The sequence below is a fragment of the Bombus flavifrons genome, chromosome 9 (genome assembly GCF_040668555.2).
Source record: "Bombus flavifrons isolate JBK064 chromosome 9, iyBomFlav1_principal, whole genome shotgun sequence".
NCBI classification, from domain to species: domain Eukaryota; kingdom Metazoa; phylum Arthropoda; class Insecta; order Hymenoptera; family Apidae; genus Bombus; species Bombus flavifrons.
In genome coordinates, this window is record NC_138450.1 from 4,614,442 (window position 1) to 4,638,572 (window position 24,131).

The 24,131-nt window shown below is 38.0% G+C and overlaps 1 protein-coding gene and 2 non-coding genes across 3 annotated transcripts in view; all 3 read left to right on the top strand.

Moving 5' to 3' along the window:
- Positions 1–5,839: 5,839 nt before the first annotated feature.
- TRNAN-GUU (transfer RNA asparagine (anticodon GUU)) lies at positions 5,840–5,913 on the top strand. Its single transcript has one exon. It is a non-coding gene; the product is annotated as a tRNA-Asn (tRNA).
- Positions 5,914–7,971: 2,058 nt separating this feature from the next.
- Positions 7,972–8,045, top strand: TRNAT-AGU (transfer RNA threonine (anticodon AGU)). The gene has a single exon. It is a non-coding gene; the product is annotated as a tRNA-Thr (tRNA).
- A 560-nt stretch (positions 8,046–8,605) lies between these two features.
- The window catches only part of mbo (nuclear pore complex protein Nup88), a 71,577-nt gene continuing 56,051 nt past the window's right edge, over positions 8,606–24,131 (top strand). The window contains exon 1 of the mRNA XM_069119575.1: positions 8,606–8,883. Within this exon, the coding sequence (XP_068975676.1) occupies positions 8,674–8,883 (210 nt within the window). The 5' untranslated portion in view covers positions 8,606–8,673. The remainder of the gene's footprint in view (positions 8,884–24,131) is intronic.

Sequence of the window (24,131 nt, forward strand, 5' to 3'; positions counted from 1 at the left end):
ACAAGAACATATGAATGTTTCACTGCCCCATAACCCTTTCAACGATGATATACCTGCAAGAAAGTAATTAGCTGGAAGTTTGTTAGGTGTTAGCCATAATTGATTTGGTTGATTCCTATTGGCGATTCAGCGAAAGCACTCATGCTTAATGAAATGTCGGAGATAAGGACAAGAGAAATGTTCGAGCTGGTTATTGCCGTGGTTTATTCGTATTTAATGCGCGCTCGAAAATAGGACTTTCTTTTATTCGCTTCATTGACGTAAACGACTATCTCCTTGCATTTTTAAAGCTACAATATCAAATTTATTTTCTATATTAAAAGCTTCCAATCTTTAACAAATTTATAACGCAGAATGTCACCATGAAAACTTGAATGAATATTATTATGGAATAATATAATAATATAATGAATATTATATATAATATGGGGATGAATATTTATAATAAGGTAGAAATTGAAACTATGTCATCCTATCAACGGAATATCTAATTATATATTATAGAAATTTATTTCGTTTAATTCTATTTTATGTTTATATCATTTCCACTTACAATTATTCATCGCAGTATACGATTGAATTGTACATATGTATATTCGAAATGTTGAAATTCTCTCATAAAGCTGACTTAACGCAATTTTTAAAACATGCATCTCAAAGAAAGCTTATTCTTATTGTATCATGCCCAAAACGGATTATTCTTTCACCCTTACAACTCATTTCGATGACAAATAATTTCAGAGATAATCGTGTAAAAAGACTAGGAACGAGACACTCTGTATAATTAAATAGGATCGCTTCGTAATTAGGGTAAAATGGTTTCAGAACGCGCGTGCCTTTGTACCGAGCGTAAAGAGAGCCTCTTCATGAATGTCGCACCATTATTGGATTGTATATTAAAGTTTGATTTTTCACGTAATATCGTCAAACGTTATGTAGCTTGGCCAAATCGTGAAGGAAATTTTTAAAACAGTAAAATTAAGCTGCGGATTTTTATGCAAACCCATATTTTTGTGAATAAAATTACAGTATCGAAATCTAAACGCAAATCTCTTATATCAGCTAGATACTATTAAACGAATACTCTACTTTGAATATTTTATATGTATTTTTGTATATCACGTGCATATCTGTATCTTTCAATTTCTCGTAAGTACATGAACATTACATTAAAATAAATCAAAAATCGAATATTTGTTGAACTTAAGTAACATCAAGTAACTGAACTAATTTGAATGAGACCTTAGATTGGCCAGACATATTCATTGCGAATACATAAACCTGTATTTCGCAGAAATAGCTTTTTTAATTCGATTTATACGTATGACAGATTATTAGTGCTCCTTTCATTGCGAATGGAAGTCATCCTTCTCGCGAAGCACTTCTTTGTAGAAAAAGCTTATGGATATTCCGTGGGGTTGAAAACGTACGTGTACATACGCATTATATGCGAATACGTCAGAATTTCGTGGAGATGAAACGAAGGGGAGGCTGTCAGACAGACATGCTGCAGTCAGATAGCGGAAGTGGTAGATGACAACTTCCGATGGACTGCATTGTATGTACGAGTCGCATGTAAAGTGTGGAGGAATCAAATGTGAATTCATTCTGACACGACGTTTCCTGAATTCCGTTTCTTTCGATCGGGATTCGTGTAATCGCTGAGAAACATTCGCCGCGAGATAGCTTTTTCGACGACGCTAACTTTCTTATAGAGGGAAGGTGGAATGCGAAAAAAATGTCTGCTTGTCTCTGATAGAATACGACATAAGGAAGAAAGTATGATAATTTCAGTCTTTACAGATAAGTAAATTGGACGATTCTCACTTCGATTACAAATACTCGTTTTAAAACAAATGGAGACCGTGAGACTTGGAGTATAAACGGACATTATTCTAACACAAAGGAGGAAACAATCTGTTACGTTCAAAGATATGATCACTTTATAAAAATAAGTGGTATGCCTACAAAGTTTTATAAAAAATCAACGATTACTAATATTGTGATCATCGATATTTTTTGGAAATATTCAGGAAACTGGTAGAAACATATGTTTAGCCCCAAAGTCAAAAGAAAGAGATTAAAGGAGTAATATAAAATTGACAACAACGAAAGATGTAACTTCCCTACGATTTTCAAATTATTTCCTCATTTACCATGCAACGAGATAATAAGAATATAATATTATCTATATAAGTTTGTATCATCAATACCATCGCATCCTACAGTGTCTCTCAAGAATGTCTCTGAACAGACTGATTTTTCAATTGCAAACGTTGAGCCAGTTGCTCAGACGGTGTTATTAATACAGATTACATCTTTCCGTGGGCGACGAGCGAAATCATTTCAACCAGTCCTGATTGCCACCACATGCGGGTGCGTTTAAAGTCGTACTAATTAACACGGCAGCGATTCAAGATGTCGGTGCTGCATGGCGGAATGGGTTGAGACGGTGGAAGTCTTAAGGCGGCGTGTTCTCTCCGGGGAGCCAAGTGTTAGGAGAATTAACAGCAACCCCTGATCTTGGCCCTCTATGCTATCTCCCTAATAATAAACTGGTAATTCCCAATGCCCCTATAAGTTACTCCCTTTCAACGCCACAATAACCTACGAGTGTTAAGACGTATTGTCTACCGGGTGTTCGGTATTCGTTCTGCCACACGCACGAGTCCGACGATCATCGGTTGATGGATGAATCGAGAAACAACCATAGCTTCGATGTTAAAGCCAAAGGCTAAATTGATTGTTAGGCAGACAGCAACGTGGTTTTCACTGTTGCTTCGAAATACGAAACTTGCTTGGGGGGGGGGGTGATATTTATGCAGTATATAATCAATTCTGTCATACAGTTATCGAAAATATATCTTCGTGATAAAGAAAATAATCAAATACTAATCGAGTAAAAATGATAAGCAAATAACAGATAAAACATTTTATTTTCTTGGAACTTGAAGATAACTTACTTCCGAGCTTCGTACGTTTCAATAATGTTTCAACAACTTAACTCGTATAAAAATGCAGACAAATAGTTCAGATAACAATAGTACATGATAATAATATACAACAAACATATAAAGAAAAATAATACGTAATATAATTCCAAAATATACCTAGAGCTGGGTAACGAAGAAAAGGGGTAGCTGGCGGTTAACGAACCAGAATTGTTGATTAATCGACGGTTTCTAATTTATCCGGTGAAGTAAGCAAATACTAGGGGCAAGACAGAATTTCCAGATTCCTCGGCCACGTTTACCACGATAGAATATTGATGATCACGCGTTTTGCATATGTACCCTCTTCCGGACATTTAGCGAAACTCCGTCGACCGGAAGGTAATTCGCAGTTCGAATGAATTCGTCATGATTTCGTGAGCAATGTTCACCCGTTACATCGTTACAGGATGTGCTCACCTTCATCATAGACATCCAACCGCGGCTTGCAAAGTGCCTTGCTTTCGAGACGGGTTTTCGAGGTGTAAAACGACAGAAAGAGAGAGAAAGAAAAGCTTGATAGCGAAACAGAGAAGGTGAAAACACGGGGTTGTGAACTCAAGAGAAAGATTCGACCTCTCGGCGGAACCGCTTAGATTTATGGGCATGAATTTCTATCCAATAAGAGGCGCACTTTATGAACGTGACATTTCCTCATAGTGTTCTTAAACGAAATGTCTCGATACTGAGAACAAACATTTTAAAGTCAAGTTAATATTCACGTATCATTGATAATACTATATACATATACATATATGCAGTGGTTTCTCTCTTGTTGGTTTTTTAGTGAGTTGTTCAAAGATAGTATTTTCATAGTATTTTCATAGTATTTTAAATCATATTTTTTATGATTAGCAAGTTCCTTAAATTTGAGTGATTTCTCATTTCAACTGTTTGCAAAATTCTTTTCTCAGTTAAGAGTAAACTAAAAGTGACTTACAAGAAATTCGAAGTTTACAGTGGAATCAGAATGATTTTTATCTTTCTTTTTTATATTCTCAAGGAGCGATTCATAGAATTTGCAATTGGTCGCTTATCATAAACCTGACATAAGTTTCTGATAAACCTAATCACATGGTTGAGGACAGACACTAAAAAGCAACGGGGAACGTCTTATTGCGCGCGAAGGACTTGTTCTGTTGTGTTTAGCCGTGGATATCTGCTTCGTAGATTAGGAACAGAGGGAATGGTAACAGTGACCGATAAATTTCATGGCGACTGTCTCTTACTTGTAATTAAACGCACAATTTAAACGGGCCGTTAATGTCAGCATGCCCAAACCAAAGTGTCTTCTCTTGGTAGGTATGCTTAGAAAGCTGGTTTAAGGCTAGGATCAATTGGATCGTGTTACGTAATAAATAGTGAACCAGCGAAACTAACAGTTGTAAAAATGTACGACTCCAAATTTTATCTTCTTCTGAACCTTCTATTTTGCTCGTAGCTAGGAGATAATGACTTTAGAATTGCACAGTTGCTTAGAGATACCTGACAACAAGTATCCGAATACATTGAGAAAAGTGCAGTCACAATTATTCTCCTTCTACAGTTCCTAAAACGATTCATTTTTAATCATACTAATCAGAAATAGATTTTGAATCCCTTAATGTTAGAAATGATTCATAATGACGTTACTTGCAAATACTTCTCTTATATAAGAATATTCAAGTATATCATAACAATTTTTTAAATCGACAAGAATAGCATTCTACTCGATAAAGACTCGCATACATTGAAATAATCCATGCATGTCACGTGACAATTACAAGCGTTATCATCGATCCATCATATGAAAAAAAGGAACATGATTTCATTATGCATGCGTATAAACGAAACGCGTTCCTAATTACGAGATTGTGACGACCCATGCCACGTACCAGTCGAACATCTGCGATCCATCGTGACGGATAAATCACCTTGGGACCACCCTCCAATCGCATCTCGGCCATCGCCTTGCATATAGACAGTTACTAATGAGCCAACCCCATTTAATTAACCGTATATAGCTTCGACGCAACTGCCGGACTATTTCCTGGTTAGCACACCACGCATTGTAGTCCTCTTTCGACGCAGCCCTTCTTTCACTGCCGGTTCAGGGACTGATACATATTTCGTTAGCAGTAGGTCCTAAGTGAGCTACATCTGTTCGATATGCATTTGAGATATGATTTTACATATTTTATCGAAGATAAAACGAGACGTTTGATACAAACGAGACAGAAGTTTAAAAAATGTATATCATATTATACTAACTTGCAGGAGTGAAGATTAAGAAAATTGGATACTATTATTTTAATGTTTAGGTTTGAACGAGTTTAATATGTATAGACTGCTGTCTTCGTATTTAATGTGTTACCGTACAGTTCCATTCCTTTTCTTTTCTTTCTTTCTTTTTTTCTTTTCATAATAACTCTTTCGATATCTAATATGATTCATTTGAAAACACACATAGTGTTATGAAAATGTAAAACGTTATAAGTTGAGAGGTTATATTCTCCCGAACTGTTGTACGAAAACTACTATGCTATTGTATATACTTCGCACTAAGTATACCAAAGAATTAGGTATATTTATTAATTTCATATTTTTTTATTGAATAAACGTAAAATTATCTCTTTCAATACCGATGTACTATATGCGTATTACAAATCGCATCGAAGTGAAAAATCGTCTTCCATTTTTATATCATTACAAACGAAAAATATTCAGAAATAATATTAAACAAAATATGCGAAAATAGATTCAACATTTATTAGGCAGTTACACATATCAATTATATGAGTTTGATAACGAAATATAATAAAATAAAAGTAAAATAACTGTCATCTTCTTAAAAAACGTCGCTACCATCGGCCTCCGTGGCGCAATCGGTTAGCGCGTTCGGCTGTTAACCGAAAGGTTGGTGGTTCGAGCCCACCCGGGGGCGGTTTCTTTTGTTTTTGGAATCTTTTACGTATACAATAATAAGCGTAAAATCAATATCTTTCATTCGTTTGCACCTGATTTTAACATTAACAATAACATTTTCAAGTAGAGTAATACTACTAACGTTATTTTATAATTGAGAGACTCCGATTCCTCTACTATCTAATAATTATGTTTTGTTACTAGATGTGCAAATATTTCCATTATTGTTTTACTAGGAAGATTATCATCAAATATTACATATTGGGTGCACGAAGTCGATGTTAATAGATTAAAGGTAAAATTCGGTTATGCGAATTTGATTATGGGATAAGACTATGATGAAATGAAATGAGATTATTATGAAGAAATTGTGTTTGAAATGCAGATGTTTAAATCTGAAACTAAACTGATTGTTTTTAAAAGTAGTCTTTCATGATTAATTATTTAGTGATTATTAACACAGAAGTACTGAAATAAATGGTATATAATATTTGCTTCCAATTTATATTAATAGTATGTTATTTCAAATGGCATCAGTGGCCGATCGAGATGAAATTTGGTAGGAATCATAGGATAAAATTGTCGATCTAAAATGTATCTTAGTTTCGCGGTCATGCGTTCTGAAGATACAGGTCCCTACACACCCCCTATATATGTAATAAATCTTCGCTGCTATTAGATCTTGTTGGCGACAGTGTTTTCGTGATTTATTTAACACAACCAATATTGATGCCTGTCTTTAACCCCTTAGGTGCGATGCGCCACTATAGTGGCTTTCGCGGATGTTATCTTATATTACAACGCGCCACTATAGTGGCTCACTCTACTGACTCATTCGCTCACCGTTTGAATTAAATGATGTATTTCATTTGTCTTGCTTCACACTTTTTTCATCCTCGCAATTTTCAATTTCATCCTCAATTTTTGATTGTCAGTATCAGACATCAACTGTTGCTTTCCGTTAAAATAATTATACCATTATTAGATACTCTTTTTAACAGGCCGATCCGTATCCTTATAATTTTTTAGAATCTTCAACCTCAGAATGTCGCTTCAAAACAGAAAAAAGAAAGAGCAGTTTGAAAAACACTATCGCGCTATGAGTAACGTGGGTCTATGTGTCGTTCCGTGCTTTAAAATATATCACACTCAATTGTATTATCAATCATTAAAGTAAATTATTCAAGTTAAAGTATATGCATTATATCTTTAAGAAAAATTATAATTTAATTATCAAAAACTTCATTCCAATGTGCTTGCGTAGAGAACAACATTATCCGTCACACATTGCAGTGCTGTATCGTTTACGCGTAATTCGCGTCAAACTCTATCATACAGAGAAACAGCCCTGCACAAAATTCAACCGTACCTAAGAGGTTAAAAGGATCGTTTCTATTCGTTCATTAAGTAGTTTTGAGTGTAATATATACGTAACGTATATTTGTACATCAGTCATATTCATGCTAGCATTAAAGGATCTATTATACATACATATATAGGTATTTGTATCATTCGAATGCATGATTTTTCGAAGCTAGGATTTTATATTTCAGTTCTCCTATTTTAGTCTATGATATCCAGAAAATTTTATCTTGATTGGCCAAATTTTGTCTTGGTCGATTTAAATAAAGAAAAAAAACATAAATCTTTTTTTTTAGAGATTTACCAAGATACAATTTTTAATACATATTGGGTATTCACAATAAACTATGAATTTCGATAAGATGTGTTAGGCAAAAGTACCGATACGCGACGGTACGACGTAGCCATACTATATTATGTGTCGGCGTTTTACATTTTTTGTGTTTTAAATCTATTCTTTGGATTTAAGCCGCTGGGGAGCGGAGCTTTTATGTAATTTTATTTTTGGTTGATTTTTTTGTCCTGAAAACTTGGTCGCAAAGCAGGACGCTTCGGTAGTCTACATTTTGGGCGCTTTATGCCTTTGGGGGGAAGTGGGATAATAGGGAGGTGGCGGGGGAGGGGGGATGTCAAATAAAAAACATAAATCGTCTGTACACAAAATTGTTACAAATTTCTATCTTTAAATTAGAAGTTATAAAAATCTGATTTCAACGGCGCCGTGGCTTAGTTGGTTAAAGCGCCTGTCTAGTAAACAGGAGATCGAGGGTTCGAATCCCTCCGGGGCCTTCGCTCGCAGAAGCAAATATTTTTATTTTTCCCCGACATATAAAAATAAAATCGAAATTCTTGTATTGAAATAAGTGAATTCGAATTTTTATATTTTTGTAAAACAATAATTTTTATACATACGATATGATATACATATTGACATACATATATATATATATATATATATATGTATATGTATGTATATCTACATCATTGACGTAAATGTGTACATATATACATACTTTAAAAATTTGCATATAAGAAAATACAATATATTACAAGTAAAATATAAGCTCATCAGAAATTTAATAAATTTTTATGAATATAAAATCAGCATAATGTTATCTGTATGAAAAGTATTCTGAAGTAGAACATACATATATAAATAAAAAAATAGGCTATACTTTTATACTATTCGTATCATAACCTGATATTAAAGAATAGATAGCCTTAGTTTGTTATGTATTTTCTTTTATTTGAATTTATAACACAATAAAATCTAAAAACGAATAACCAGGTTTACGCGACAGTGTCGCCACGCATATGTGACTTTGCAAAGGTGGCTGCCTTGCGCGCCAAATATGCCAGTGAAGGAACTTCGTTGTTGTCGTTTGGTGTAGTGCGCCGTGTTATAACCTCATTTCGCATGAAAATGAATTCGTATACGGATCCGCTTCGTTTGAACGAAGAACGTTTGTTTGTAGATTTGATGGAGAGTTTGCCAAAGAATATTAAGGATACGAGGAACATCTTAGAAATTCGTGACAATATGCTGTACGTGTGGAATCCGAAGGAATTTTGTGTGATGGCATTAAACGTTGCGACAGCGCGTGGAAAAAAGGATGTTCCTTATCAAGTAAGTCAACAACATTTAATTCAAACACAGATTGCATGATTTCTACAAAAATGAATTGAAATCAGTGATGAAGTATACATTTACGTCTAATAGTTTGTTGTATACAGACCTAACTAACCTCCATAACGCTTCTTAAAATGTGCGCAAGCGCTTTGCTTTGTACGTTTTTGTCGTACGTGTATTGTCTTTGTACGTTTAAACTTCTATAACATGTAGTAGCTTCATATAATGGAAATAAAACGATAGTATACTTCTTTCTTTTAAATTATTCAAACTTTATGGTGAAAGTTAAAAAGGTTTTTTTCTTTGATACATGAAAATAGTACACTTTTTGTTATGAATGCTATATAAATTTTACTTATTGATATCTAGAAACTACTTTCTATACTGCAACCTGTTTTTATATAATCTGTACTAAAAGAATTCCAAAAAATTAAAAAATTTGTAGTATATTAGTGTTAAAAGTGTACAATCAATACAGTAAAAATTATACTGAAGCGGCAATTTGTATTTATTATGTTTTAATGCAGTAATATTATTATGTTTAAAAATTTTGTGCAGATTCATTTTAATACTTTTTCTTGTATAATGACTCATACAAATTTCGATTTTACGAATCTCATTCTTACACTTTTATTAATTAGTCACCCATTTGTTCAGTCATTAAACTTTCTTTGGATACCGATTATTATTAAGGATTATATATATGCAAAATTTTGTGGTCAAAAGAAATGTGGTAATCAACCCTCGTAATTGATATCCGTAAAATTTTACCATGTACAAATAGAATACAGCCTAAGTATCGAATGAAAACCCAGTCATCGATAAACGTGATAAACCTTCCTAACTCGCTTTTCACCAACCCATTTACGCTATGCTCTTATTCCAATTAAAAATCTCGATCGTTAAAAGTACATTCAGCGGATAAGCTTAAATTCCCAAGCAATGAAAGAAATTACGAGAGTCGTGCGAAAAGGGCTCCGATCACTTTGGTCGGACTAATGGTTCCGTGAAAACGGGAGTGACATTTGGTCGTTGGTTAAGCAGAAGTTGCTCGATAACCTGGACCATTACCGCGGCACGATGCGTTCGCTTTACGACGATTACCGCGAAAGCGTTTTCTCCGGCGAACTTTTGATTCGGACCGATTAAGCTCTGGCTAAATTATGGTCCACGATACCAATATACACACTTGTAGGGGAGGGCGCGTGCGCCTCTCACTACCACCATGTCCCGCTGGTTAATCGGTGTACGTACATACGCGCGCTAGTGGAAAATGATTACGTGGTAAATGAAAGGGAAGCGGCATGGCGAACTCGCTACGGTGAGAATGGGCAGAACGTTTCGTTCTCGGCTGTGCTTTTATTTCATTTCAATGGCACCGTGGGATCAGCGGGTACATTAATGCCTGGGTGTCCTGGTGTATGCGCTCGCGCGCCACCGCGACCGACCAAGCGGACGCGCGAGAGACCAAAAGACCGGTGAGGGGATAATTTATAGGAAATGGGTTGTTCGACGCTCCGGAGTAATTTAATTAAAATAAATGTCCGTACCGCGGAGGAACGTTACCCACGAACCCGCGGTCCACAACTGCGAATAAAATGCAAATTCAGACCCTTCAACTGGGTTACGTATGGGTATTCGTAGGTAGGTAGATAAAGAGTACGCGCCGAGGGGGAATAGAGAAGTCTCGCCAAGGGTCAACCTCTTTCGTCCTCTTTCTATCTCTCTCATTCTCTTCGGGGACCGATCATCGCTCGCTCACCCGTTGATTTGATAAGGGAAAATCCTGAGGTGCCTCTATCCCCTTCTGCCGGTCCACCCCTTTTTCTATGGATATTTCTGTAGCTGCTCCTCCCTGCTCGATCTCCAGAATCTCCAGAAAAAATTTAAAGGACTTGTTGGGTTGGTAGAATTTTATTGGGTAGATGGGAGTATGGGGAGTAGCAATTGTTCATGAAGCAATGCGTTTTTGGCGTGCGCGATGATTTTAAGAACTGAGTTAGAATATATTCTTGTAATATAACATTTGTTTTATTTCTAAACGAGAGAGACATATTTCTGCCTACGAATCGACCAATTACAATTTTATTATTCGTCGCTTCACTTATTTAATTACATTCGTTTTAAATTCTCTCTATATATCTGTTATCAATACGTATCTTCTGGGATAAGATTAATCAGTTATTACTAATCTACTATACATCCCTTTGAAACATACATAATACATTAATCTATATTTGTTTCACGTCTGTCAATAGGTATAACGCCTTAGTAACACGCAACAAGCAATTAAAGCGAGAACTGACGTATATTTCTCTAAATCATTAAATTTCACATTACATGCTTTTAAAATGTTTCACTAGATATCTACTTATCAACATCCACTTTCTACACAATACCCTTAAAACGCTCATTTCTAGAATATTTACGAAGAGTCCCGAGGAAACATTGACAAACCCAAACCAAACGTGATCCAATTGCGAAGCAACGAACTAGTAACCTGTATCATACCTAATAACCTGCCCTCTTATTTTTCTCACCTTACATATAGTTAACATCGAGGGCAATGATTCTGAACGACCAAGGCTCGTTTGATAATTTTTCTAAGATTCAATTGAATCATCGCCGAGTTCCAAGGGCCACTTTATGGCCGGTACGTGCATGCGCGTTGGCCGACTGAAATATCGGTCGTAAATAATAAAAGTTAGCGAGGTTCCTCCCTGGCGCGCACGGCGGGACTTTAAACCGGAAGATAGGTGTCGCAGGATACGGACGAGGCAGTGTAGAAGGGGGTGGCGACGAGATGAGGAGGGCGAAAGAGGCAACGCGGGGTAGCATCAGGGTGTGGGGCGGAGACAAAGACGCGCTATTGTCAACCGCTCCGCCATCGGAACCACCATCCGCCGCGGGAAACTTTGAATCATTTTTATTGCATAGAGTTATCTTTGTTACCAGCGGAACGAACGTCTAAACGCGTCCTCTCTGTCCCTTTCTCTGCTCTTTCTCCCTTCGTCTTCCTTCCAACCGACCCCACCGACACCCACCCCCTGGTCGTTCGTACAGGTTATTCCCTACCGTCGTTGGTCCTCGCCTTTCTGTTTCCCTCTACCTGCACCACCACCCTTTTTGTTCTTCTCGCTCGACGCGAGATAATACGAACGAGGAAGCGTTCACACCCCTTTGGCTGCCCAAATGGAATAAGTTCTTTAATTCGCGAATTTACCGCCGCTCTAACGAATTGCCCGTCCTTCTCGTCGAGATAACAAGCCTTCCTCCTAGCCCCGTTCCCACCTACAAGTTTTAATTCTTTCCTGTACTCTAGGATCGTCAAGTCACGTGGTGATCTATGGAAAATAATCGAATTCAATCGTCACTGCCCGTAGCTTCTCACGTTCTTCTGACTTCTCGAAAGTTGAAGAATAACGCGAAAATTCTGATGTAGTAATATCTTTTTTTTCGTTACTGGAACTATAGATAAAGACCATCAATTTGTAATTTTTCATGAAAATTTGATAAATTCGCAAGACTGGATTTTTGCAAATACCTTTCATTTTGATCTCTTTAGAACAAGCTTTGTATTTCGATCATAGATAGTTCTAGTATGTTAAAGGAACAAAGAAGGTGTGAGATCCTTTCGATGTATGGTACGGTAGCAATTCACCTAGCTTACGTGAGCTTTTCTACATACCATCTAGTAGGAAGAGGTCATCTTATCTAAATTAAAAGTGGTTATTCTCTGAATGGCGTTCCAAGGTCGAAACGCACAACGGAAAATCCTGTCTCAGGCTGAAAGAATGGAATATCACGTAATAAGCAAAATCCTCTGGACGATAATTAAAAAGCAATTTTACGGTGACATTTGTACCTACAACGAGGTTTCTTGCCAGAGGTAAATACTCGGATACGCTGGTATACCGCGTGGCTATAAGAATACACGTGTAGGGGTGGTCGCGTAGCTACACGCGTGCTTCCAAACGTACAGAGTACGAAAAAAAGCTAGGTGTCTAGCTTTAATCAGATTATTCTCCGTTTCTCAGTCGCTGGAAATATTTTCAAACTGTGTGTTGTAACGTTTATCTTACGCTTGGTGCTTCTTTATGTATGAAAGAAAATTACTATAAAATTTTCTTAAATGGATATAATAGGGAATTAGTAATGCATTAAGGATCAAGCACTGGAATATACTACAGAAATAAATTAAAGAATATTAAATTGCATTATTGAGAGACATATATCAAGATACGAAATGTGTATTAGAATAATATGTAAATACATACTGTACGGAGATTTATTATTATGTAAGTGAGACCCTAAAAGAATTTCAGAATTTAAACAAGAATAGTTCATAGAATTGTAGGATCTTGGTGGAAGAAGAAACAGCGACGAAAAGAAAATCAAGTATAAAACAGAATTGACTGAAAAAATAAAAAATTACAACTGAAATGTTTTTTTTATACAACCTTGGTTCTTAATTGATTAACTGAAAATTATAATAAGATGGATCTAGTAAGAAACGCGTTAGAAACGACTGTCAGACACATTAAACGAAGCACTTGATTTTCTCCGACCATAAAGGCACCCCAAATGGTTTAACCCAATTTCCACCACGAATTTGTATCAGCATCACTCTATACTCATATACGTATGTATGTATATGCATATGACCATTAACAAACGAGGGAAATTCGTACTACATAGCTGCTGCCTAAAGTTGCGTTTCTTTTTCGACATCGCATCACAATCCCCAACGCTCGTTGAAGAAAGAAAGAAAACGACGCAGCAGCGAAAATGTATCAGCGTGGCATGGTGGTAGAACGAAATACGCATGACAGAGAAGGGAAGGAGAGAAAAGAGGTATGAGTTGGTCCATGTCTACCACAAAAGCCATTGTCCGCCACTTACTGAATTCGTCGAGGCTCTCTCTCACCCTGGCGCCCCTGTCCACAGTGCACACAGGGCTCCACTCTACCAATGTAAAACACTTCCCGTGAATTTTATTGCTCCACGTACCTCCTCGTTCAGTAGCACGTACAAGACCACCTAACCTGTGCCTGTCAACTGACTGGTGGATCATCCTGCACCCCCGTCGTTTGCTTGTACGACCGTACACGAAATTCACCACCGTACAGGGTGTAAAACAAATATGTGTCGAAGCCCAGGCTTTGCGTTCCATCGAGACGTCTTCTCATCAAGCGTTGTAACTCTCGTGTGATCTTTCGAACAGAGGATCGTGCGTCCTTTTTACTCTCGAATAGAAAGTTGAATCTTTTACTTTTTGATTTTCTTATGGCTGAGATTATGAAAACATAGCTCTCAAGCGTTAATATTTAATATTATTACAATTAACGCTGAAACTTTTACGTAGACGTTTCGTATGTAAGTGGTTAATCAAAATAATACTTTTTTTTTTACTGAAGGTATAGTTTATTTTTTTTTTTTTTTTTTTGAATTTTGGAACGTATAAAAAACTTTGAATATAATCTTGTAACTTTTGCACGCTTTAAGCATGTCTATATGTAACTTTCAGCCAAGACACTGGTTTTATCTTTCCAAGAAGACAGTATACATGCAAAACGGAGTACCGTTAAAATACTCTTTGTATCTTGGAAAGTAGCACATAGCGTGAAACATACTTTGAATATTCTCCATTATCGATGTTATACGATGACAATGATTCCATGCTAATAGGCATCTACGATATATTGTTTCCTTTTAACTGAAAATCATTATCCCATTTGGGTTAGATGAATTTTGTTTCATTTTCTTACTAGTCTCGTAATAGCAAGTAAATATGTTTTTAAGAAATCTTGGTTCGCATATTCTGTTGCGCGAAATAGGACCTTTAGACCTTCGTTTCTCATTTTTGGTTTTCACTGGATTCACAAATTTGTTAAAAACTGTGCTGTGATAAATAGAGGCCTGACCTAAATCTTACGGGACGCGTGCGGGGTCGCTTGGAACGAACCAAGGGTGGAAACAAAGACAAAAAGGGAAATCAGCTTTTTAAAATACTGAAAATGGCAGAAAATGCGAGATAAGTGTATTAAAAATTTAGTTCACGATTCTTCTTTGAAAAAAAATAATGCTGTGGAGAGAACAGAAGGAAATATAACACAAGGAATTAATTATTTTAAATTAATTCTACATTTATCTCTAAGAAGGTATAGTTTTTCGTAGTCCGAGCATAAACTGGCTAATTTGTGCTCAAACCTAACTTTTTTCACTATCCTAGGATTTCAAAAGATTAAAATTAAGCTCCGGTACATATACAATCCAATATCATTAACTTCCTATAAATTCGTCAAATTATTTATCTTGTAATACTCCAATTTCGATATCGTTTACAATCTCGTTCTATTCCTACTAGCATTTATGAATATTAAAAACGAAAAAAAAGCTCCCTTTTAAGAATGTTCGATTGCCCTGAGTATCGAAGGATGGGATATTCCGGTGGTGGGCGAGAGTTGAAGCGAACTGAAGTGGCTCAGGCGATCCGCAGGGGGTGGCTTTGTCAGCCTTAGAATACCTTGGCAGGCTAATGCATTTCCTTTACAGTTTTAATGGGCATTCATAACTAAGTTTAATAATGCCGGTAGGAGGCCAGCCGTCGTGGTTGCATATCTAATAATTCCACGGCTCCACCTCGCGCAGGAAGTGGCACACAGCACGGATTTTAGTGGTGGCTGCGCGAGTTCATCCCCCTACTACTCTTCTTTACCGAAGCTGAGCTCGAAGACGCGCACGTTCGACCTCTTTCTCTTTTTCCCCTTCTCACGCTCTCTTTTCTAGTCCCTCAAGTCCCGTTCCTCTTCGACTTCCTCCGGGCGGACACTTGGAGAGTTTTCACCCTGCATCGAACCGATTCATCTATTATTCGTTTTATAACGTTTCACGGTAGTTATCCGAAACTTGGCATTTATTTCTGACATACGACTGTAATATAGTTATCAAACCACCTTAAAATGCTTCTTCGAATGGATCTCCTTTTATAAAAAAAATGTTATTTTACCAATTCGTATTAATTCTCAGACCGATATCTTTGCTCGAATATTAAACTATATGTGTTAGGGAATAGGCTCATCCAACTTTATAAGCAGCGTTCAAATACGTATAAGCACTCTATATACCACATAAAGGGGACATCGATGTTTGTTTCATACACAGGGAGCAATAATTTCAGCGACAGCGCACACAGAAGACTGGTCTTAATGCCATTGTACTACCAGCTCGAACAATAAGACTGATCACGGCTAATTGCCAGCCATTTAAATGGAAAACTTTGCGGCCATCCATGCGACTTAATCACCCACGGAATCGTGTACAAGCAGAATCTCCCGTTCCGTTGAAGATCCTTGGGCAGCAGTGTTGGCGGGTGAGAAGGGGTTCCGGCATAGCCATGGCATAATGGCGTTTTGGTTGTGGACCAAGATATAAATCCCAGCACCGTTATGTGGCACAGAGTACCATCTTAGTTTGGTCTTCGCCGCGTCGACGACGAGAAGCCAGCGGCGCCGTCTCTAATAAATAACCCCAAGACAATGGACACTGTCCAAAACACGGTAGATCTTACGCCTTTAACTTGGGTACCAAGTCTTAACCCTTGGCCGTTCCGAGCAAAGCGCCCGGTCCTGGTCCCCTACCACTTTTCTTCAGTCTCTTGCCACCTCTACGGAGACACAACCCTCTTCCTCCAGCAGTGGCAAAGAGCCGCGAGTCCCAACGTCGCGGTACCCGAGCTTCCTCGCCTCCTTCTCTTCTCTTCTCTTGCTGGAATTATAATGTTTGTTTCTAACAAATTACCATGATAATGCCGGGCGTCGCATGGCGAAACCGTGTCTTCGGTGGCACACTTAAATTACGCGAGTACGAACAACGCCGCCACCGGCGAGAACGCGACCGGAACATCAGCAATGCTGCCGAGACGACCAGAGATTCCTGCCGGGTAGTTGTAATGTTAATTAGCCATTTACCTAACCGTACACCCTGTACACAATCAGATCCCCTTACTCCAGGTATTTCCAAGTTTCGTATCTTTAAAATTGTCATTAGAAGGAATTCAGAGGATGAAAGATTTTGATAGTCCAAGGAGATTTTGGTAACTAATCTTGGTGGAGCGAGTCGTGGTGATTTATATATTAGCTATTTTTGTAGATCGTGAGATTTATAGGCATAAGTGGTAATAATTTTGTGACGTGATGATAAATATTGGATAATTCCATAGTAAGCGCCAGGTATCGTATCTTTCAACTTCTTCGCTAATTTTTGTAAATTTGCTAGTTTTCCAATTCGTTGCAAGTAACGAAACAGTGATAATATTGAAATTCGTTCCTTTTATTTCTTTTTTTTTTTTATATTTAACCTCGCGTAAGTATCAAATATATTTGTCTGAATTCTCGATCTAGAAAATAAACGTTTAACTCTGAAACGTTAAAACGATAAGAATTAGTACATTATGACGCAGTGTTGAAAAAGCAAAATTTATTAAAATAGTAATTTCATAGTCTTCCTTCACGACCGTTCGCACAATGTATCGTTACAAAAGGTGGTAGATTTCGTCCTAAAACGCGTTCCCATCATCGTATTCGCCGACACGTTGAGCTGGCGCGGCATCATAAAAATTACGTCGAAATCTACGAGCAACGACGTAATACTTTTCACATTTTCGAGCGGACAAGCCATTATATGGAGTGGCTGCGAGGCCACGAAGGCGATAAACTTTATTTTCCAAAATCGTCGGGACGCACGTCCGATGCGTACTCGCGGTCGCGCCCTCGCGTCGTTACGATCGCGATAACACGCGTCCGTAGAAACGTACGACGAGAGATGCCCGAGGATTCTGGGGAAAAAAACAAAAAATTGTCGGGCGCATATTTTTTGGTCGGTCGCGCGAGATGGGGGATGCGCCACCGCGACGCTTTCACCTCCGTTTTTCCTATAAAACCGTGTCGAAATGTTCGCTCTCCCGCTACTAGGACATAATGATCGGCACATAATTCACACATTCGACAAGAATATTCAGCAACGCGGCAATTTAAATAGCTATTCTGGCCAAGTTTATTAATAAATGGAATGCTTGCTATAACGTTTCCCTCGTGTATATTGATAAGACAGCCAGACTGGTGATAGGGATTTTCTCGTATTGCTTCTATGCCAAAAGATGTTATTCCTGTCCCACTGGACATGAAATTGGAAAGGTACAGGATAATATTTATGACATTGTTTGAACAATTAGTAGTTCGTAGTTTGTTTTTCATGTAATGCTTGTAGGAATTTGTGGACAGCATCGTGGACTTGTTTCATCTGTTAGAAATTAGTTTAAGGGGGACAGAGGAAAAATGATACAAATTACGAAATTTTGAATTCGAGGTGAAGTTAATTTTTCAAATTGAAATGAAATATTTGTAGAGAAAATAGATATACTTTAGAGCTTTGAGGTTCGAACTTAAAAACTTATTTAGTACCTAAGTAACTGAAATACAATTTCATCGCTACATTTTATATCAAGCAACGTAACGGCTCGCTTTTCTACGTAAGATTGCATAGTCTTATAGTCGTAAAAGCTAGGTGAAATTTGAACAGCCCTGCAACTGCCGTAACTGCGACAGAGTCAAGCGAGTTGGCTACTATATCGAAGGCAGTGTTACGACGTTGCTTTTATTAGAAATCTGCTACATTACACGAAACTTTTTCAATACCTGTTTTCATCGTTCTTACGCAAAGTTACGTATCAATTTAGATGGATTTAAAAAATTGTCTTCAATCTTTTTACGTCTGTAATATCGCGTGCAATCCACCCTGCAATTGTTCTTTCCCCACGCATTCTTAACTCTCTAAATCTATCATCAAAGAAACTTATGTTAACGTTGTCGTTGGTAAATTTTTATTTTCGAAATCGATACAGTCAAACAAATACAATTAAATATTTTCTTATTGTCTCATATTAGATGAAACGTCATACATACGAGACGATAATATCAAAAGGAATAACAATGCAATAAAAACAAAAGAAATAATATTCAAAGAAATTCTTGAACGAAGAAACTTCATCCACGATAACCTGTAAATATCAAATCATTTGGAGATTCTTCAAAATCATGGAAAAGGATGGATACATGGAAAACGAACAGTCTCTCTGAGAATCGGTTAAAGAATAAGGTTATAAAATTAGAGAAGACGAAGGGAAAAGAGGCGAAGAGGAGGGAGGTGGCGAACGAACGAGCGGGTGAACAACGTCTGGCTTGGCCCTGGAGCAGTAAATCCAGAAACGGTGTTACGGGGCGGCCCGGAGATAATGCGCAATCATTTTGGAATGGAAATTAAAATCAGATGATGAATCCTAACGATGCCGTTTATTATTTTAATTTTCCGCGAAGACCGCGGCAACGCAGGCTACCAACCGCTTCTACAGACGTCGTCCGCAGCACTGGTAACTCGAGTTCGAGACACTAAATTACCTTCCTATTAGCCGTATAATTACAAGATGGCCCCGGTAATTTCCGTTTATTCCGACTTCGTCTCGCCGAACTGGGCTTTATATTACAAGCTATAAGCTTTACCTGCCACGTCGAGGAGGAACGCAAGGCCGAGTTTTCCCTTATCGCCGTCGTTAAGCGCGATTTTCATTCGTAACTTACCGTAGACGTCGATATTACGATCGAGACTTAACTATTTGAAGATAGCGTTCGGAAAATGTTACCATAGTATTTCATCTTGTTTGACGTTTAATTTAGTTCTCTATAGACAACGGTATTATAATGTAAACAGACGTCTCTGTTAACGGGCTGAAGAAAGGGTTGCGTTTGTACAGTAACGCGCCAAGCACTTAGGACTATCTGGCAGATAGAAACGTTTTGTTTAAATGAATGAATTTGAGACTCTTCGGACCTCAAAGTTAGAAATTTCTTCTTTTCTTCGTACACCCGTATATTTGTTTGTGTTGCATTAACGTTTACAATTGTTTTAAACAAACACAATCAACATTGATGTTGAAATAGATGCTCTAACTTCTCATAGTTTTCATGATTCTGTTAATAAAAAACCGAAAAGATTGCTAATTAGTGTAAGTTCGACTATAGGAAGTACAATTCTGAAAAATGTTCAGCGTCGTTTCACCCTTACGAGCTTCTGAACGTGCCAATAATCAGGGCTTTCGCTCTTTACATCGCAATAAATCGTTGATTTCGCGCCCCCTTTTTACACGCTGGTCCGACAATTTACACTCGCAGTGATACATAAATGCAAACTCGGTCGTTTTCGCTGTTTAACCTCCTTCGTTTTTCTCAGCACATGCCACCGTTTCTCATGGCTTGTTATAACGCAACTATAACATTTTACGATGCTCGTAACGCCGATACGATAACCCAGCATCGTGGCTGGCAGCCGCAGGCATCGGATTCTCAAAGACGTTCGATCGCATTTCGTGTATTTTGAAGGTTGAAACGAAGCCCATTTAAGTTACGTGGTATTAAAATATTATAGAGGGTTAAATCGACTTTTTAGCACAGAGGGAAAGAAGATATTGTAGATAAATATAGACATATGTAATCTGTAGAATATAGGTAATCGAATAAAGGTAGTGAAGATTTACGTAAAATTCATAATACGTAAAAATCTTGAAAATGAAATTCTTCAGTAACTCGTGGTATGTCCGTACTTCGTACGTGCATTTAACATCACGCTGATTGCTAAAGATAAAATTAGAATAAGAAATACATTACATCTGTTTTATGAAAATTGTATGATTTTTAAGAAGAAAGGACCAAACACGCGGGAGAACGTAAGAAACGAATGTACCTAGCCCAAATAGATCTTGGGGCTATTTGATATTTAAGAAAAACTCGAGCAACTGATATAATCGTAGAAATTTTCCACGAGCGGCATTCGTCTAGAAACTGAAACAACCGCTTTGGTACAGCAGTAATACAGAGAAAGGAGGGATTGCTATTCTTATTATTTCTACAGACGTTATTTCATGCTAACAAAGAAAAGTGCTTGACTAAGGCCAATATACCTACTTTGTTTCTAACGTCCGTTACGTAAATTCTGTGCTCGCTTTCACATACTTCCAAGATTACTTTTCTGTCCAGCGTAGAGCTAGGGGGTAGGTAATTAAAACCTCGAGTAGGTAAATAACCGACTGCCAGACCGCCAGCGGAGCTACCGAGAAACGTAATAAGTAGGCGAGTCCGTAACCTTAAAAAGGGAGATCCTTAAAAAACGTCGGCCACCCCCTCGCCCCCATCTCTTCCACCTCCTCGACCACCCCTTCTCGTCCCCACCCACCTCCAGATCTCCCATTTTTTGTGTTAATTTGAATTTCGTAATTAACCGGCTACGTATGAATTCTCGAGAGAATACATAAAGGTCCTTCCTTTAATTTCCGCGAGGATTCGTTATAATACCGCGCCCCCTTGCACGCTGGAACGTGGATTTTCTGACCTCGAAGGGGACGACCAGGATGCGTGGAAAGGAAAATGGCCTCGGAAGCTTATAACCGGAATATTGTATGTTTCCCGCAATGAACGACGATACCTTGGAAATGAGTTTCTCCTTTTGGTATTCGTTTTCCTTTCGTCCCGTTGCCAGTTCATTTTATTCTACGATTTTAGGAACTAATTAACCCTTTCTAATGCCATATTTTTTTAAATCTTGTTTAATTTATTACTGTACTATCGCACCGGTACTAAGTGGTTTATTACAATTATTGGTTTCATCGTATAATTATAAATATCTCTAAAGTTTATTGATTTCTTATATATTTTTATATATATTTTTTTTTATATATCTTATTCGTATTCCTTTCGTTCCATCAATCGTATTGGACCTTGGTAGAATTAAAACGTCGTTGTGAAAAATAAGACGTGCTTCCGTTTAATGGGAAGGAACTTTTAAAAAGAATCGAAATCTCCGTCCTCGAAAGGTAATCGAGATGACGGTGATTGGGGTTGTCGGACGATCAAGGGAGCTTGTCGTAATTACCGAATATTTTTCTCGCCCTGTTCTCCCCTCAAGCTGATTGATATTTTGTATTCAAGAAGGAACCTTCGCCTTCTCTACCTTCTTACACGATTGTTACTGGCAAACGATGTTTTATCGGCCACTGAGAAGGAAATGGGAATTCAAGTCATCCGCCTCGCGTTTAAATAATTCTATTTACTTTCGAAATTTAATGGTTCAGTTCCCGATTATTGATTTGAGTCATTAAATTAACCCTGCGATATTACGCTGTAGAACTATTTAACCCTATCATGAAACAACCTATAATAGAATATAAATGTCGAAAAATATGATATTTACCCATATAACATCAGTTTCAAGCAAATTATAGAGACCATTCCGTAAAAATAACTGAAGCAAAAATAATTGTAGGATGCAGTACTCTTCCTTGTCATTCTATGACAAAAATCCTATCTTCTGTATTACGGATTAATATATTTAAACGAATAGAAGAACTGGTTGCAAAAACACATTACAGCTGATCAACTATGAATTTGCCTATGCTATAGAATATCTAATAAAATGTAGCATCTGCAAGTGTCTATAGAAATAAAAGGATTGAAGCTCTTCTCCTACTCTCCTCGTTCACCACAGGTCCTGCGCAGTACTCGTATACTATCATCTCTGTACTGTGCATGTAACGATATAAAGTGCATTTATCTGGTAGTAGGCTCGATCAAGCCGACGAAATAGCGTTAGTCGTGTCGCGTTGCCTCGATAAAACACAAAAGAAAGAAACGCGAATGTCTCGAAAACGGAGGGTCCTTATAAACTCACGCCCCATTTCACTGAAGGTTCATCTTTAATTTCTTCGCGTTTTTTCTCCTACCTGCTCCGTGCCCGACACTCGACACTCCTTTAAATTCCGCCCTAACCCACCCCCTCGACCCTCACCAAGCGTGAAGAAGGAACCAGCTCAACCCCGCGTTACTGTTCGCTCATTTCTCCGGTTGTCTTACGGCGATTAACCGGGCTCCTACTACCCCTCCCCCTGTGAGAAGAGTACGTCTCTCGACCTATCCTACCCCCCCCCGCCCTCAATGAAACCTGGTTTCACCCTCGTCATGTACTTCTCCTCCTTGTCCACCCAGTCTCTTCACCTCGGCTCCACTCTTTTCCTCCTTGTTCGGCTTCTTCTCCGCCAGAGTCACATTCTTAATATCGTCTTTTTAAAATTTTTTAAGCGCCATTAGGGAAACTATATTGCCACTCGGCGCGGGAACGGCGCAACCCCGACGGGGTAGATCGGTGCTCTTCCGTCTGTTCGAGGTTAGGTCGAACGCACGCTCTCGCCCCGGCACCCGCTTAAATTACGCGAATAAATTTCCTTTATTTTTACTGGCCCCCGGCTCTCTGACCCGGACGTACGTGATCCGACGACAGCATCGCTCGAATAAAGAATACTGTCGGTCGTACCTTGTTTAACGACTACGATTCTTGCGTCGGCTTATTGCCAGCGTAAGGATACAGTAACGATCGTCCTGCTTTGGGGTGTTTAAATACAGGATACATGGTTGATCGAAATCTGGGGACGTTATAAAATAATCGAAATAGCACATAGATCTGTATCTATTCGCGTAAAATGGATAACGTTGTATCGATTTAAAAAATAGCTAACGTACGAATTAAGTAATTAATTAAGTAATTAATTAATTAAATAAATTAATTCTCCAGATGCTCCCATGCCAGTGATCTTTGTTTGAAATCTTTCGTAATTAACGAACAGTTAAGAGATCGCGCGTATCGATAACAAAATTTGTATGCTGCTTTGAAAATTACGAAGTTTGTAACGTAGGTACAGAAATGAGACGTAAGAACTTCTCATCATGATCGAGGATGGGAATTATAAGCAAAGCTACTTTGAAATCCACTTACCAAATATCAAAGACTTTTTAGTAACCCTCAATGTGACTTACTGTACGTGGAACATGAGAACATTACGTTGAAGTGTTTCTTGAGGAAAGCTCGACGGCGGTTCGGTTTGGTTGGGAAAAAAGTTACCGGACGCCTGAAGCGTCTCAATTTAATTATCACTCTCTAAACGAAGTTACAGCCTTATTTATCGCGCGAAATGAAGGACCGAAGGGAGAGAATACTCGGTACTTAAAATGTACAAATCTGACTGTCAGCCTGCTGTCAGGGATGTTCCACCCTCGCACGGCTTTCCTGCTCGTCACAGACGCTCAAGCCCTGACATCTACAGCCTCCCTGAAAGTTACCAAGTGCAAATGTCGTCAGCCGGTCTTTAA